The sequence below is a fragment of the Harmonia axyridis genome, chromosome 2 (assembly GCF_914767665.1).
Source record: "Harmonia axyridis chromosome 2, icHarAxyr1.1, whole genome shotgun sequence".
Classification (NCBI taxonomy): Eukaryota; Metazoa; Arthropoda; class Insecta; order Coleoptera; family Coccinellidae; genus Harmonia; species Harmonia axyridis.
The window spans coordinates 28,452,087-28,470,199 of record NC_059502.1 but is presented as its reverse complement, the minus strand read 5'-3'; the positions used below and the strand labels follow the sequence as shown (position 1 = coordinate 28,470,199).

Sequence of the window (18,113 nt, the reverse complement as noted above, 5' to 3'; positions counted from 1 at the left end):
AAATTATATTTTAAATTTTTTTCATTAACGTGATGAAACTGCGAGCTATTAAAATTTCGGTAGAAGTTTCCTATAGTACTTTCAGTGTTCAAAGAACTTATAGAAATCTATACACTTTGAAAGAATATGGAAAAAATTGTTGAGAATAGGGTTCCTAGATTATACTTCATCTTTAAGATCTGGGGACTACAATCTCGTAATACAATTATTCCTTATATTTGTAGCCTTCTAACTTCTTTTCAAATCAGTTATCAGGGGCAATATGATGTAACAGATTTCAACATATTTTCGTGAAATTCCATACACACATTCGATTTATGAATTCTTCCTTATTCAAAAAGTTAGCTGAAATAATTTCAGATGGGTTGGAGCATTTTTCCTCAAAAGATTCCATAGGTTTATGATTGTTATGAGTTGCTCCATACCACGGTTTTTCTTAATTATTACATTAAGTTAGTTCACAAGAAATATATAGTTAGAAGGTTCAGATCTTCATTTATTATGAATAATAAAAATAAAACAGATCTTGATTTATCAACAATCTACGCGTAGTATATGAAATTGAGAACATATTTGGTTGTTGATGCCTTTGTTCTAACTGCAAAATATGTTTCTTTGCAAGTAGTTGAGTAGTTTTCAATATACTTTCCATTGCCCATATCGAGATTAAACAAAAATTTAAAACGTTATTACGTTTTACACAATTGAAAGCATTAAAAACAAATTTGATTCAATTTTAAATTCATCACCATATTCGATTTGAAGAAAAAACTTAATCTTTTTCGCTATTCTATCAAGAAATTCTGAAATTGTTGTTGAGTTTCAATTTGATCCTGCTATAAAAAATAATGAATCAATTATGTTTATTTCCAATCATGGTACTGTCATTAATTTTATGAATCACTGAAAAAAAAATGTTGATTAAAGTAGAAATATTTACTTCCACAGGTTTGGACAAAAAAGCGGATAACTTCCTGGAAATGTATGTTCTTAGTTCTGAAACCGATGAACCGAAAAGTGTTGAAAAAATAATAGGTATGTATGATGACGTCACACGAGCTCATCAAATCTAACCCACCTGGATTTCAAGATTAACATTCTTCATAATATTTCCTTTCATGCAAAAAGTTTTTTTCTGTTCATTATATGTTGTTTGTGATTCATTGAGAATGAGGTTATCATTTTCTTTATCTCAAGGATAATTTTTGATAAAGGATACCGCACACTTTATTAGAGAAAGCGGCCTACTGTCAAATTGGCTGAATTTTTGAATTGTTGTAGTCATTCCATACAAGAAGTTCAAAAGGCAAAAGTTTTTCTATAGGCTAGTTTTGATGCTAGAGGCCCTTGAAAATTCATTTGTTATCCTGGATAATCATCTATTTTCTGAGTATTCAAGAACAGTAATTAATATGAGATACTATTAAAAGCATTGTCTTTCGGTGTTTTGTTATATTTGGTCAATTATACAGTGTATCCCAGTTCAAGTTTCAAGTTTAATTATCCGAAAATGGTTGCAAATCGCCTTAGCGATCTACAGTCAAAAAATATACGAAGGGTTCCTTTCGAAAGAAATCGAAAATTATATTTCAGATTCATACCGTGATAATCCTTGACTTATAGATTAAAAAAAAAATCTTTTCATTTGATTGTAGATCGTTAAATCGATTTGTAACCATTTTCGAATAATTGAACTTAAAAAATTGTAAGTAGTTCGGACACACTGTATAATTGACCAAATGTAACAAAACCAAACAACAGTGCTTTTCATAGTATCAACTCAAGAACGTGATAAATCTCTGAACACTGCCGCACTACCGCTTTAAAAAATTTTATATCATTAATATGCTCTGGTTTTTGATAGATCAGGTTCTCCAATGGCTTTCTGCCATTATTTGCAACACAAAATTTCGAACGAACTCAACAAAATCATTCATTTGAAATTCGACAAAACACAAAAAAACTTATAAACGAGCGCTCAAAAGCTCTTTAATTCTTGTCAGAATATTTTTTCGGTATTATACTGAAATTTTTTTTTTATGATCCTTATGTCACGATCAATACGAAAATGAGCAAAAATCTCAAAATTGTTGTTTTATAGATATACATACTTGCAAAATCTCAAGTTGGTCGGATTTGTTATTATTAGATAATTTGTTTCGCTATATCCTGTTTTAGTTTTCTATGGTTCTGATGATGCTATCAAGACGAAATTTGACATCTTTAAATGGTTATTTCTCTAAATGTTTATTCTATATTAAACATACGTAAAATGATTTATCACGACAATATTGGCTACCTACTTCTTTTCCAATATTTTTCTTGAATTTTCTATGATTCTGGTCATGTCACAAAAATCGGCGAGATTCTTGAAATGTTTTTTTATGGTTCTTATAAAGTTATCAGCTTGGAATTTCACGCGATTTTGTCGGTTCGTATACAAAAATTGTCCCATAAAAAAATCAGCTACAATTTTGAATATATGGTCGCGTATGCAATATAGATAATGTTAAAGACCGAAAATAATGTTCTGTCAGGAAAAAACTTGAGTAAAGCAAGAGGAAGCTTTTTTCCTTCATTTCAGATATTTTATGTGAAAGAATGACATAATAAATCATCATAATATCAACTTTACGTTGTTTTTTTATAAATCTCCTGAATTAAAGTGAAAATCAGTTTGAAATAAAAACTTCTTTTGTTATTTGATTTGCATAAATTAAAATAATTCCATTCAAAATTTCGTATTGTTCTTCCGTTCACGAAAACCATGATAATTGAAATGTATAGTTGAGAATTTTGGTGTTCGTGCAATTGTTGAAATTTTTTGTAATAACTGTAATTACTTATTATTATGAAGAAGTATAATCGTGATTTTCGAATATGTTGTGTTTGCGTTTTGGAGCTACTAACTTGCGAAACTTGAAAAACTAATTAATAAACGTGACAGCGAACATAGCCAGCCTGAAATTGATTACTTATTCGTTACTTGTATGTAATATGTCTTGAATTATAAGCAATTAAAATTGCGTGTGGTCTGCAGAGCTCGAGCATAAGTAATGATGGGAATAAATAGGGTTTTTCTACGAAGTGAAATCACATATCCTTTTTATACTTAATTTTTGTGAGAAAGAATTATTTAGTGTATTTAGAGGTTGTTTAGGTTCATAATGCAATATTACAGTCATCTCATATTCCTTATTACATAGGTATTCCTCATTTAATCATCGTGTTTCTATAAAATAAAATTACAAATAAATGAGAATTGAAATTGTATAGGGTGTTCCATATTTAGTGCAACTCTTCTCATAAAAAAGTTCCTGTATACATGTATAATGAGTTGGTAAAGAACATTTTTGAGAAAAAAATTGAAAAATATATCTCAATGTACACATTTATGCAGCTCTTGTACTCAATTTCTTCACTACTTTCAACCCCTGTTCTTCGTACTACGATTAGTCATAAATGAAAATATAAAAGTTTGCGTAGTGTATCATAACGCTTTCAATTGAACATTTCAGGAAGAAAATTCATCAGACTCTTAAACAATAAAAATATTCACCAAAATTTTTGGTTCGAGTATCTTTCAGAAATGTTCAATTAAATGCCATCTGAAAGCGTTTCAATATACTACATCAATTTTTGTACTTCCATTCATCACAAATTAAATGGGAAAATATGAAATTTAATTTTTGTAGATGTTTGTGGATCGTATTTGCTTTGAACTCGATTTTCTCCATAGAAATAGTACAAGCTCTGTTGGTTTCAAAAATTAAACAACTTTTTCAAAAAAAAGTTTTCAATAAGAAAACGATTATTGCAGCCTATATATCTATGCCACTGGATAATTTTGGCAGGAGGCACTTAGCTAATTCGAAACATTATATAATCAAGACTTCAAAACCTAAAAACAATGAATGTATTTATACTAGAGTTATAAGTGAACAACTGTTTTTTTTCAAATTATAACACTTTGTATCTCGAAAACGAAGCTTGTTAGGATATATGTATATTTATAAACACTTTTTTTATTAAAGAAGTTGTTATATCCGATACCAAAGTTATACGAAAATCTAGACCACCCTGTATTACATACCTACCGATTATGAAGCTTTTTTTATTAGTCTCTTCCTCCATAAAATGATTATATCAGGTCACAATCTGCTGCATTTTAAGGCATTTCGAAGATCTAAAGGAATGTGATATCTGTTAATGGGGGAAAACAAGTAGATTTTGCTGCTTTCATGATAATCAACAAAGTTTTTTTTTTTTAATTCAGAGAGCAATTGATTATGGACTATCAACTTTCAATCAGGTAGAGACATTTGAGATGCTGTGAAAAAAAATTGTGAAAATCATAATGATGCGAAATTCTATCAACGAGCAAAACGATTCAAATTCTTATTTTTGCGAATACAGAAATTCCGCATGTCAATAATAAATATTTCATACATCCTTCCTCGTTTGGCGAAATTTTCATTTCAAGTTCCTTTGATAAATATCCATAATCTCGAAACTCCCTTCCGACAATATGTTAACTCTGTAAATATTTACTTGTTAGCGTTTATCGTGTGTGTGTGTTCAATATATTCCCCTATTTATACAAAGCGAATATCTCAGCACAGAAAGGCTCAATATAGAGGAAATATACCAAGCAATTTTTTTCATGATAATATTCCAATTTCGCTTTCACCATTCAAAAACTACTATTTTTTTTCGCATTCAGCAAGCTAATAAAAATAAAAGCACTATGTTTTTGTAATAATAATGTTCAATTTAATCAGACAGAATCAATATAAATATCAAAAATGATGACAGGATAATGTATATTGAACATTTTCAAAATTTTGAGATGCTTATGTAGATATAATTGAAATAAGTAGAATAATGAATGTTTGTATGAAACTTTTTTGTGAGATGCTCTACTATAACCAACATTTAACTGTGGAAATTTTTGAGGAATTGGAATATTTTCACATCAACAATGATTATGAAGGTTTATTTTTAGAAGTGATGAACCAAAATGTTTATATACATGAACAATAACCAGAAACACTTCATCTTGCATATATAACGCAAGATGTCAAGCTCCACTGAATTAATCAGTACTCTGAAAGAATTTTCAACCGATAGAGATGAGAAACAGATACAGAAACAGATGATTGATTCTTTTCGCTTTGAAGTTCATTGAATATTTTCGATAGATTAGTGAACATGCGAATTGATATCGACTAAAAAATTATGTCATTTCGCACCAAGCTTACCATAAGTTATGTTATATATTTCAAAAAACGATCATCTATTCGAATGGACTAGTTTTAATTTTTTTGTTTAGGATCAATTCTACAAATTTAAGTAAAATGAAACAAAAATGTGGAAGAATCATTGAAATATCTCTAGAAATGAAAAAGTTATGGGACTTTGAAGTTGCGCTTGGAAGAATAATTTCATAGTACGTGTAAGTGGCGTGACGTCACACACTAGACGACTGGTATTCGCAGAGTGCTTACGAATTCATTGGTGTACAATCACTTGTGCCGTTCGTGTCGTGTTTTTTATTTTGTTCGTTACACGATGGCTGAAATAACTAACTATATACATACATATAAATTACTATTTTCTCTTTTTACTTTTTACTCATCACATAAATATGTTTTGCCATTGATAGACTTCAACAACCAGTACTCAACTACAAACTGTTTATGAAACGTTTTTTAAATAAATCATCGTTATAAGTTGAACCATGATGAAGCAAACTCAAAAGTAGATACTTACTTGAAAAGTTTAACTCCTTTTATTTCTGCACTGACATAAGATGGATTTGAAGAAAAAAACTCCATCACTGCGAATATATCTATTTTAGGCAAATTGTCACTTTGTCCTTTCACGAAGCCTTCTTCCATTATGGTGACATAAAAACAAAACTCGAGTTAAAACTACACTGTACAACTACAAACGGCGCGAGAGCCTTGGCGCGGCTAAGTATTAAAACGTAATTTATGGTGTAGCGATCACAGGCAAGTGGCGTGACGTCACAGACGAGTCGGAGACCAAAGACGTTCCGCGCTAAAATACGTAAATTTAAATAATCTATTTCTCAGTCATTTATTGATGGATTTTCAAAATTTTTTCACTGATTTATCAGTTTTGCTCTATATTTTAATTCTATCGTGTCGAATATAGTATTATCAACATCACTAAACTAGTTCATTGAATGAGAACTTCTTTGAGGATTTCCTCAGAAAGTTCATTCAAGAAATTTTATCGATTAGTTGAATTATGTATAAAACCGAAAGAAGTCAAATTTAGAGTAGGTATAAGGAATATAAGGGAAACATTTTTCAAGTTTTTGTAGCATAAAACATTAAGTATATTTATAAGGTGTTACCAAATGAGTGCGGAAGTTTTTAGCGAGAAAATCCTTATTTTTTATCCTTCTGGAAATTCAAACGCTTCCAACTACTTTTTCCTAAAATTGCTAAAGAGTTGAAAGAATTGCCATCATGCTCTACCAATAAAAAAGGTGGCAGTCACTTACATGATTTTTTCGATTCCATTTACAGAATATCCGTTCGTGCAATATATATTTATTTTTATCAGGGAACATTTTTTTCACGGACCCAACAAAACAGTTGAGAAAATTTGCAATGATTCCTTATTTTGAAAAAATATTTTTGAGAAATTATATTTCGTTAGATGGTTCTGTTGAAAATAGAGTATGTTTCTTTCGTCCCTCTGAAATATCACAACAAGTTTATGAAAATATTCATTGGAATTTTTTCATCTTTATTGCCTTTATCGCCAATTTAAGGAAAAAAATTTTTTAGGGCCTGCGCGCCTTTTAATTTTCGACAAAGATTAACCGCCTAAAAACTTTTGTACTTATTTGGTATATTTTTACAGACTTATTTTATAAATTTATAAAAATATTCACAGGTCCTTTTTTATCTGTAAAACGCGCTCAAAAATTGCCATGTTTTCAATTTATCACCAATTCCAGGAAATTTTTTTTTAGAGTCTGCGGGGTTTTTTTACATGAAATATCCTTTTAATTTTCGACGAAGATTAACCGCCTGAAAACTTTCGTATTTATTTGGTGTATTTTTACAGGCTTATTTCATTCTCACTTGACAATTCAATAGCCATCCAATAGAGAAATTTTCATATTCCATTGGAATTTAACTTTTCTGTTGGAAGGTATTGAAATTATTTTGATTATTATGGGTTTTATAATTATTACTCATAATTGGAAGAATAATGCTTGTCAAAATAATAGAGAGAAGCTCATTCATAACACAAACGAATTTCATACAAACTATCCTATTTCAATTATGTCAAATAAGTATCGGGAAATTATGGCACAATTGGAGGAATTATAAATTTTTCATACATTTTTTATTATTTTTTTTTCAAAGGCAAGTGGACTCACCTCCAAAAGAACGCTTCAAATAAAACATTATATAAAATGATTAGCTTCTGAACGCCCGTTCATTCATGCGTAAAACTTCTTTGAAGAAGACCCAATTTACTACAATTTGAGAGACAAAACTAACTCTGTAGGTGCAAAAGCTTTTAGATACAGCCTCAACTAATTTTATAATGAAAAGTGATCTGTCAGTGTCAAAGAACCCTTAGTTCTTCTGCGCTCAGGAACCGACACTATTTCTGAGTACAATAATTCTTATCAAAAAACCAACGTAATTTTTAAATAAGGATTCTACCGACTCTTCGGGATAACCGATTTCAGTCGATAAAAGATACAAAAGAGATCACTGCAGCGTATTTATTGTTGACGTAAATATATTTTTTCAAAAAATACAAATATTAATTTTCAAATAAAAAAAATTGAGAGGTTTAATATTACCGCTTTTCTAATTCATTCTTACTTTTTGTTCTGGAATTGAATTGACGTAGGATATACGTTTGTCTGATTAGATCTATTGGGATGTTGTTATGTTGAAAATCAAGTTCGTGGGAAATATTCAGCGTCTTATATTGAAAAAATCACAATCAAGATGAAAATTTACCGGTTTCTCAAACTTTTTTCCCATGCTTTCACAGCGTCATCCGACAAAAAGTCAGAAGGAGCAATAAAATAACAACTTCCGAAAATGTCTACTCCACCCCAATAAAATCTAACTGTCCAAGTCGAAATGTCCAATCACCCCTCATCGGCACATAAGGGACAAGGGGCACTAGTATCAAAAAGTACCGATACTGTAACTACCCCATAAAATTCAGTTATTTGGGACACAAATATGGGACTTTATTATTCGTTCACTTTCTCAAAAATGCTATTAGACATCGTAAATTATTCGACTTTCTTCGGAATGTTGTGAAATATGTTCTCAGGTAATTCTGGTGGGACTTTCGAAATTGGCAGTAAATAAACTGTTTACTAGAACGCGGAAAGTGTTCATTTCAATTGACGGTTGTCATTTGTAGGAGGATATCATGTCATTAAAATGGAATTTATTCATCGCAAATGTGGCGCGAGTTAAATTTAATCGTTTGATATTTTAAATAGGTTCCACGTTCAAATGGAAACTGAATTTTTAAATTAATAGTGTTGATACCAATAACCAATAAGTATGAAGTGAGTGAGAGAGTGAGAGTATGAAAAATGGGGTTTTTCAATATTAAAATTGATTGTGTATAAAAAGATTAAATTTCCTAATTTATGATTCGTAATCATCAACATAAGTTTAGTTGTAAAAACTATCACAATTTCAAGGAACACTTTTCGAAACAGCTCCTTTATTCATCGAGCACACTTCAATTGAAATAACTTTTTCATGAAAAAAAACCATATGTCGAATTAAGAACTGGATTTGATCAGAAAAAGGACATTGAAAAATCATTTCATTTTGAAATAAAGTCGTTTACTCTTTCTTAAAAATGATTCAGTGCTTTTGCACGTACGGATATAAATACTGTTTCTTCTTTGATTCAAGCCACAAAATTGAAATAGAATGAGACTGACTGACATAACCATACTTACTTCTTCGTTTACCTTTCAAATGTCAGATCAATTGAATTACAAATACAATTGTCACGCCTGTCAATTCCATGGCAATTCAAAATTCTATGGTATACATATACAGGCTGCCGGGAAAATGTGGAAAATCTCTCGGATTCAGATAAAACATAAAAAAAAGATGACAAGTTCCCATATTTTTTTTTCCTATAGGCCCTCCCTACGCAGATACGGCCTCCTAAAAGACGTTACTGGAAATCCATTTAAGTGGAATAAATTTCTAAATACTTGATATAATTTAAAGGAATTTTATATGATGAACAGTAGTAAAGAAGTACCAGGGGCGGACTAGGTTGTGCATTTTAATGCTTACCTTTTCAACACACTGTATGATAAGGAATAGACACTGTATGATAAGGAATAGAAAAAACAAATTTGGATAGCTTGAACATTAAGCCGAAAAAAAGGTACTCTTGTTTATCGTCGATAAAATGAACCGTTTTCGGAAAACAAAATAAAGGAATTATTTTTTTTATTCTATGAAAAAGAACCATGAATTCTATTTCGATACGAAAGTTATTTAAGGAACAAAAAATTTCTAGTTTATGTTATTGAATCTGACAAATTTATAAAGATTCTTAACTATGCAGTTTTGGCACAGAAAAGCACGTTATAGTTTGTAGTTAGTAAGACAGTCCACTGCGACCTCAAGGTCTATTGGCATTATTTTTTAGAAATGTACTCTCTTAAAGCTTGCAAGAAGTGATATTTATTATTTTATATTTCAAAGTTTTTGAAAAGTTCATGGTTCTTTTTAATAGAAATAAAAAAATTAATTCCTTTCTTATTTTGATTTCAAAACATCAAAAACGATTCATTTTATCGACGATAAACAAGAGTACCTTTTTTTTAGCTTAATGTTCAAACTATCCAAATTTGATTTTTTCTACTCCTTTTCATAACGGTTTGGAAATGTAAGCATTAAAATGTACAACCTTGTCTGTCCCTGGTAAACTAAAAGAGCTAATTTAAATTTAAGGGCAGTATTTTAAGGGGTCCTTACTACTGTTCATCATATCAAATTTATTCCACTAAAATGGAACATGTCATTTTATTTTTTTATGTTCTATCTGAATCCGAGAGATTTCCTACATTTTCCCGAAAAATAGCGAAAATAGCTACGCATTAACAGCAACCGTTTCAGCGCGATACCAAGTGAACCGTAACTGGCGATCTCAAAGCTGGTCAAATTATTTGGTTTTAAATATTCGCTAGTATCTGCGAAATTATCGGATAAATTACAAACTATTATTGACTTTATCAACAATTATTCTCGGTCGATAAGAAATAAAGTCGGATAGAAAGTAACTCAGAAAATTTGTAGGTAATGGTGAAATTTAACAAATTCACCAAAATCTCAAAAAAGCTGTCACATATTGTGACTTTTTCTGCTCCTTATGACATTGCCAGCCGTAGGGAGAGAAAAGATAACATTTGAACATTTTCACAGGTTAATTTTATTGAGTTCAAGGAACTCTGAAAAAAAGATTGTCACATATTAAGATCTGGTTCTATATATTTTCATAATTCGATTAAACTCACCAGTAAAAATTCTTTGAGTTTTTTTTGTGCCCACCCTGCGGCCTAACAGTGTATTTCAAGTTTCAACGATCAGGAACAAATATTGCTCTCACATATAACTCATAAAAATCAAAGCTCAACACGTGGTAACGTTTTTTTTTTTAGATATTGTTGACATGTTAAAATTTTCAAAGATATCCTTTTCTCCCCTTATCGATCAGCAACGATAATCTATATCATGAACAACAACATATAAAACTAGGCCGCATAATGTGACAACCATTTATTTTAGATTTTGTTGCACTGTATAAAATGCACCTCAGAAATTTCCAAGTTCCCCTTTTACTTCCCTACGAGCCGACAATGTAATTCATCGACTAGAAACAATTATTGTTATCATTAATAACCCATAAAACCTGCTCCAAACATGTGATAACTTTTTTATTTTGTTGATCTCGTTACATTTTACTTAAAATTTTTTACCGTGTGCACCGTAACTGGCAATCCCAAAACTGAAATGTCAATTTTTAAATTATTCGGTTCTAAAATAAAAACTTCTATTTGCTGTATCACCAATCTTTCCCTATCGATAAAATCGTGGGTACAAAGTAAATTTAAAGGTAATGATGAAAGTCATTAATTCCACCAAAATCTTGAAGAAGTATTTTTGTTTTGTGTTTCTTAAGACATTAAAAATCGATCCTGATTGAAAGAATCGATTGTCGGGCCGTAGAAGGGTAAAACAGAATTTAATCAAGTTCAACAAAATTTAAAACTGACCTGCATAATTTCTTTTGTACCCGTTCTATCGATTAGAAACGATTGTTGATATTATATAGAAACAGGTCTCCATATATGACAAGACAACCCAGTTTTTATATTTTGTTGAAATTCACCTGTAAAAATGTTAACAAAGGTTGACATACGATGCGACATCTTGCATGATGAATATTTCCTATGGCCCGACATTTAATTTTACCTATGAGGATGATTTTTTCTATCATAAATAACACCATAAAACCCCTTATCATCATGTGACAACGGTTTTTTAAATTTTGTTGAGCTCGATGAAAATCACGTTTGGTCAAAAAATTGATTAATTCAAAATCTGATCTCTATCGATTCTGTAGTTTGGAAATATCCCGTGGTCGGATACTAGGGAGTCTGTCAATGTAGCCCTAAAATTTGAAGTTTCTATAGGGTTTTTTTTGGTAGACATTCAGGCGACTTCGTGACGAAGTAAAATAACGTAGTGTTCAGGGAACTATACGTTTTCAAGTTCGAATGGGCGTTAATCATAATCAAAATGAAATTAATCGAATTCAAATAGACACTAGTCGACTTCATATTGACAATCGACAAAATAATTGGCACTTATCAATTTCAAGTTTAAGTTGATTTGTCAGTAGCATAGAGTAATAAACATAGATAGAGGAAGTATACGCAACTTTTACATATCCCCAACATGGTCAGATTACGTTGTCGGATTGGGATATTTCTCCAAATCCACAATTTTACATTTTACTATATCATTATGAATGTATATTATATTAGATGAAATGTGTTTATTTGAGTCATTCCCTATAAAATATGCCATTTTGAATATTTGGAATCCGATATTTTTCCTAATTGTCGAATTTATAATAAGAAGAATATTTTTTATTATCTATATCTAAGTTCCTGCTGAAATCTAAATTTTGGCAACCTTTGCTCTCCTAGTGTCATCCGTTGTTTCACGTCGTTTGGCGCGCTTGAACTCAGGTATTTATTTCAATATATTTTGAGTTAATATAAACGTTGATTCACTATGGGACACAAGAAATGCATTCTTTGTGGAGAAACTCGCGAATTGAGTGAAATATCATACCACTGATATGTTTTCATTTCCGTGCACTTTATGTCAAATTTGATAGTTCATGTTGGGAACAAAATTTGCTTATTGAAAATTACATATGCTCCCTTTATCTATGTTTATTACTCTGAGATCAGTAGCGAGTAAATGATTTTGAAAAAAACGTGATATACAATACTATTCAAACAAATTCTCTCATAATAATAATAAAAGTAACAATAAAGTTTTTATGGATCACAGAAAGATTTTATTAATGATATAAAGAAAAATGTTTGCTGTAAATTTTAAGAGGCAGATTTGCGCAAATGGTAACTGGCGTAATGTTGTTAATGTAAATGTAAACATTACCCAAAAAATATTTTTCGATTAATTATAAAAAACTCTTTAATCGTTCCAATTGATAAACAGTTATTATTTATTTCTGCTGAATAGAAAATTATGCAAGATATAATTTTTCACGAAATTTCAAATTCATTGAATTGATTTCGCGAATTGCATTTTATTTAATGTCAATTTGAAATTGACAAATGCCAATTTGATTTTGATTATTGACAGTTTGCTTTTGATTAATACCAGTTTGATTATGATCAGCGCCAATTTGAACTCAAAACTTATAACTAGTAGAAAGAGCAATAGTGCTACAAAATAGCAATATCTACGTCGTCACCCCTGGATAATCAATATATTATTTTTCAATTAATTATTGAAAACTCGTTAATGGTTCCAATTGACAAAAATGACAAATAGTTATTATTTATTTCTGCTGAATAGTAAATTCTGAAAGATATAATTTTTTACGAAATTCCCAAATTCATTGAATTGTTTTCGCGAATTGCATTTTATTTAATGTCAATTTGAAATTTAAAACTGTTTGCTTTTGATGAATGCCAGTTTGAAGTTACCAATTTGATTTAGATTTGTACCATTCTGATTATGATCATCATGAATCTGAACTTGAAAAGTTATAGTGCTCAAATTGACGATATCTACGTCGTCACCCCAATTAAATTCGATAATTCCGATCGCATATAGGGTAAATGCACTGGTTCTCGACCAGTTAACAGAAACATCGATTTCGAGCACGATTTTTTCCCACATAAACTTGTCAAATTTTGATGGTGTTGGTGTTCATCGATTCTTTGGCGAGTTTTGAATGATTTGTCATATAATTTTAAACGTTCTTTCCGCATTTAACCTTTGAAATGTGAAAACATATAGAAAATCTCAATAACCTTCGGTTCTCGACCATTTTTGTGTTAGTTTTCGACCAATAATAATAGTGGCCGCTCCACTTAAACATTGTATACAAAACTTTGGAGCGAGATGAGTGATTAGTACTTACTTTCGTACCGTACCATCGACATCACTCAGATGGGTTTCAGATGAGGTAATCAAGTAAGAAACACTCGGAACGTAAAAAAAAATTATTTTGCAAAAGTTTCCACTTTCTATAAATCTTTCAAAATAGCAACTCATGCAACATTATTTGGTCATTTTGCTCTTAATATCTATTTAGAAACTAATGAGTAAATAAAAAATAAAACACCGACCACCAGTGGTCGAGAATTAAGTACAATCAAATTGGTTCTCGACCGCGAATAAATAAAGGGTAGAAATAAGTGTTTCAACGTTAATTCGGTGGTCGCAAACTAATACTCAGAAAGTATATATATAAATGAATCAGGGTATCGAAAAAAACGAAAATGATCCGACAGAAATATATCGGTTGAAATAAACAATTATTGGAGTAACATATTGGTTCTCGACCACTTTGGTTGAGAAATAAAAGATACAAATTTTCCAATACCAGTTCGCGACCGCCGAATATTGAACAAAAAAATATACATTTATTTGATTCTTGATTGAAATACAATCAAAAATATATCTTATAGTTGATATGGAACAAAATATACACATATAATTCATTTAAGCACACAGCACTTTTCTAAGAGAGGACGAGAAAGAACCCTTTTCTATGATAGGCGATTATAAACTAATTTTTAGCGCGAAAACTTTGACCTATACCACTACTATGCAAACTATCTTGAAAGGGTAGAATGGTCGAGAACACGTACCGCGAAAATATTTTGCACTACATGATATATTTTTATTATTATTTTATCTCAAATCACGGAATGGTCGAGAACCAGTGCCGGTCGGATAACCAGTGCATTTACCCTATTCCGATCGTATACAGATTTCCGTCGAATTATAGGCCGTCCACTTCAGGCGACGGAACGGACCGTCATCGATCCCGCGACGTCGTCGGCGTCCCTAGCCTCTAACCTTGCACCTCCGAGACTAGCACGTGCTTGATCCCGCCGGCGGCACACATCGCCGTTCCCGTTATGCAAGGCCGCCACGGGCACAGGTAAAAATCCCCCGTCCTGCCCTGACCCGCGGGAATCCTCTGCGCGCGCGTTGCACATGCTGCGCGTCCCGTAACTGGGTCACTGGGACATCCCTACCATGTCCCGCAGCGCCCCACCGTATTGTGTTGTAAGCGAGTACGTATGACACCACAAGAGCTCTAACATAGACCTGCTTGACGGGAAAGTAGGTCAGCGGTCCTTAGTCACTTTCACTTATTACATGGACGTCTAATCATTTTCCATTGTACCCCCGTGGTCGCCGCAAGTGCCACGGTAGGGGTTCCGATCGTCGAAGCCGTCCCCTCTCAGTCACAGACCGGTCAGTCCGTTGGGTACCTTCTCCGACGACAAGCGTGCGTCCCGCTGTTCCGTACAGTTCTTGCGTGCCGCGAGTGATCGCAGTGATACACCACAGGATTACGACAACTACCCTTTCTTATTGGATTACAGTGCTGTGATCTCGCAACCCTTATGTGGGTTTATTTACTAAACAATACCTGTTTTATACTTAACTCTTCCACCGGGTGATAAGGTGTGACCCTAAACTTTATGTGTGCAAAGACGTGAAATGTTACTTGAAATGGATAACCATTCGACCATGTTGCTATCCTCTCCTTTCGAACAGAATTCCGGAGACTCCCCAGCCGCCTGCTCTCAATCTTCATCTCCCATGCCGCCTCCCAATTACGGCTCGCCACCTGTCTCCACCGACATACCAACCCCTTATAATGACTCCGTCTGCCAGCAGCAGTCGAACAACTCCATGACACCCCATTATCAGTACTCGATGATGATGTCACAATCCATGAATCACATAGACAATTCGTATTCCTCATATTTGTTCTCCTCAGGAGCCAGTGCGATCTCAGGCATTGAGATGGGGGGTGGAGGTTATCAGATCACGGGACTGTCGACTTCCCTCACACCCGGAGATCTGCCCGACACCAAAGACTGTATCGAGGAGCTGTGCCCCGTGTGTGGGGACAAGGTGTCGGGTTATCACTACGGCCTTCTGACGTGCGAATCGTGCAAAGGATTCTTCAAGAGGACCGTGCAGAACAAGAAGGTGTACACGTGTGTGGCGGAGAGAAGTTGTCACATAGACAAGACACAGAGGAAACGGTGTCCCTTTTGCAGATTCCAGAAGTGCTTGGATGTGGGCATGAAACTAGAAGGTGAGTCTCTTCTATTTTTTCCTATTCGTAAACATTGCAATTTTTGGCACAGTTTCATATTTGGTTTGTTGACACATCATAAATTGTTAAGAACCGGTGTATTTTGAGAATTACCGATGATTTGGCATATGAATCATGTAATTGACAGTTGACAATTATGATCATATTATCATTAATGAATCAAATCGCTACTGTCATCGTCTCGAAGCGTCAATATTTCCAGAGAAGTGTCTAAAAAGTCTTATGAAAAATATTGTCAAATGTGTATCAATCCTTCAAAGTTTAACGCTCGGTTTAACGTCTTGTAATTTACCTAGGAACTTTCGAGAGTATCGCGAAAAAGTTCATCAAAATACCACTTTGGAATGTTGATCCATCGGAAACTTTTATTTTCAAATATATTCAACCGACTCGTATTCAACGTATTCGGAAATCAATTGATGACCCCCCAGTCAACAAAACAGCTTGTAAAAATTTTCATTTGCGTACGTAAAATCAATCAGAAAACACCATCATAAACACCTTTTTTCGTAAACATATTTGTTAAATTATTTCTATAAGAATGAAGTGAAAAATTGTATTTTGGCAAGGTAGATTCCAACGTCGTTTTGGTAATAAATCATTGAAATCTGTCGAAGAAGAAATAGTCACATCCGAGGTCACATCTGAAATTATCAGTCTGTATTAATTCAAAGAAATGTAGTTTTGGCTTCAAAAACTTCCGTAATAATGTAAGAGAGTACATCTCAGAGTAAAAACATTGAACCCTCGATTGAACCTAAATTTAAATCAAGAAACGCACTGAAAGATTTCGAAATAAATTCAAGGAAAAATTATTCAATTTTCAATATGTATTTGATTCGAAACAAATAACCTTGGGTATAATATAAATTATTAGTTTTTGAATGAGTTGAAATGAATAATGAAAAATAGAAGATATAAAATTATTCTTATTAAACTGGAAGAATTCTTCCCACTTGAGACTCCCGAAATCCGGATCCTGCTCGTTTGCTATTCGTGGAAAGAAACATTGAAATGGAATCGATTGCAATTCTACTTGACCTAGTTTTTGAAGGTCTGGCGAATTAGGTTGAGGTCGTGGAGATCCTAATCGAATCGAAACAATATGTTTCATTATAATTGCCTGTTTTTATCGTGAACACTACATATTTTTTTCGAGATTATTCAATTTCAGTAAGGTTTTGGAAATTTTCAAGAAATGAATATTTTCTTTGGTAGTTATTGGCCAATACAAATTTTTATATTTAAGACAGTCTGTCCTCAACTTTTTTATGTATGCAATTTGAATGATTTACGTGTAAAAACAACCCGAAATTCACCAAATTGAATCAATAAATTTCCCAAAATTGACATTTTTAATTTTGAAACAAAGCTTTCAATGTAAAAATAAATTTCATAATTCATAATCATAAATGAACTTCACTTTTTTCATGTCATTCATAAGAGATAATTGTAATAAATAATTTTTTGTGAACGGTTTCTTTCCTAATTAAAATTTCAACTAATGAATAAAATTGTTATCACCAGCAGGCTCGCCAGCAGGTAATTTACAGATGCTTGGTGCTAAAGGTACCTAAAAAAATTAATAACTCTTCTTGAGATCTGATTGCTAATTCTTGTATATACATATTTTAAAAAATATCATTAAAAATTGATATTCATTATTACCAGGGAGTTTCGCACTACAATGGAATAGTTAGTTAGCAAGCATACGTTATTTTTTCGCATATTTTGAAGCATATGATGAAAATTAACGCTATCAAGCAATCGATTCTTATTATTATTTTTATTGATTTTGTGTATAATCAAAATTTATCAGATTGTGACCAATGTTTTGATGTACCTTAAACACCTAGTACCTGTGAAAATTTGCAAAAAATACAGCAGAGCAACTTATATTCAAACGGGCATATTTCGAAATAATTATGAGAACTTTCAAGACAGTCTATATTCGAATTTCCATCCATATCAAAATAGAGCGTCCCTTTTTCCTAAGATACGGTTATCGGGATTGATTTATTTATGTATATCAGTGGAACGTGGGAAATGTACTAATAATGTTTCGTTAGCGAAATAATCCAGATATCGCAAACTTATATCCGTTTGGAATCTGCATTTGATTCATTACGAATTGAACT

The 18,113-nt window shown here is 32.1% G+C and overlaps 1 protein-coding gene across 5 annotated transcripts in view; it reads left to right on the top strand.

The window, feature by feature from the left end:
* LOC123672019 (nuclear hormone receptor FTZ-F1) overlaps window positions 1–18,113 on the top strand; it is a 159,534-nt gene that overhangs the window by 87,772 nt on the left and 53,649 nt on the right. For 2 of the 5 annotated variants that reach the window (XM_045605966.1, XM_045605968.1), the window contains exons 2-3: window positions 949–1,035; window positions 15,631–15,954. In XM_045605966.1, the coding sequence (XP_045461922.1) occupies window positions 949–1,035; window positions 15,631–15,954 (411 nt within the window). Of the gene's footprint in view, window positions 1–948; window positions 1,036–14,915; window positions 15,955–18,113 lie in introns of those variants that run through there. The other 3 variants (XM_045605969.1, XM_045605965.1, XM_045605967.1) reach the window with 3 other exon arrangements.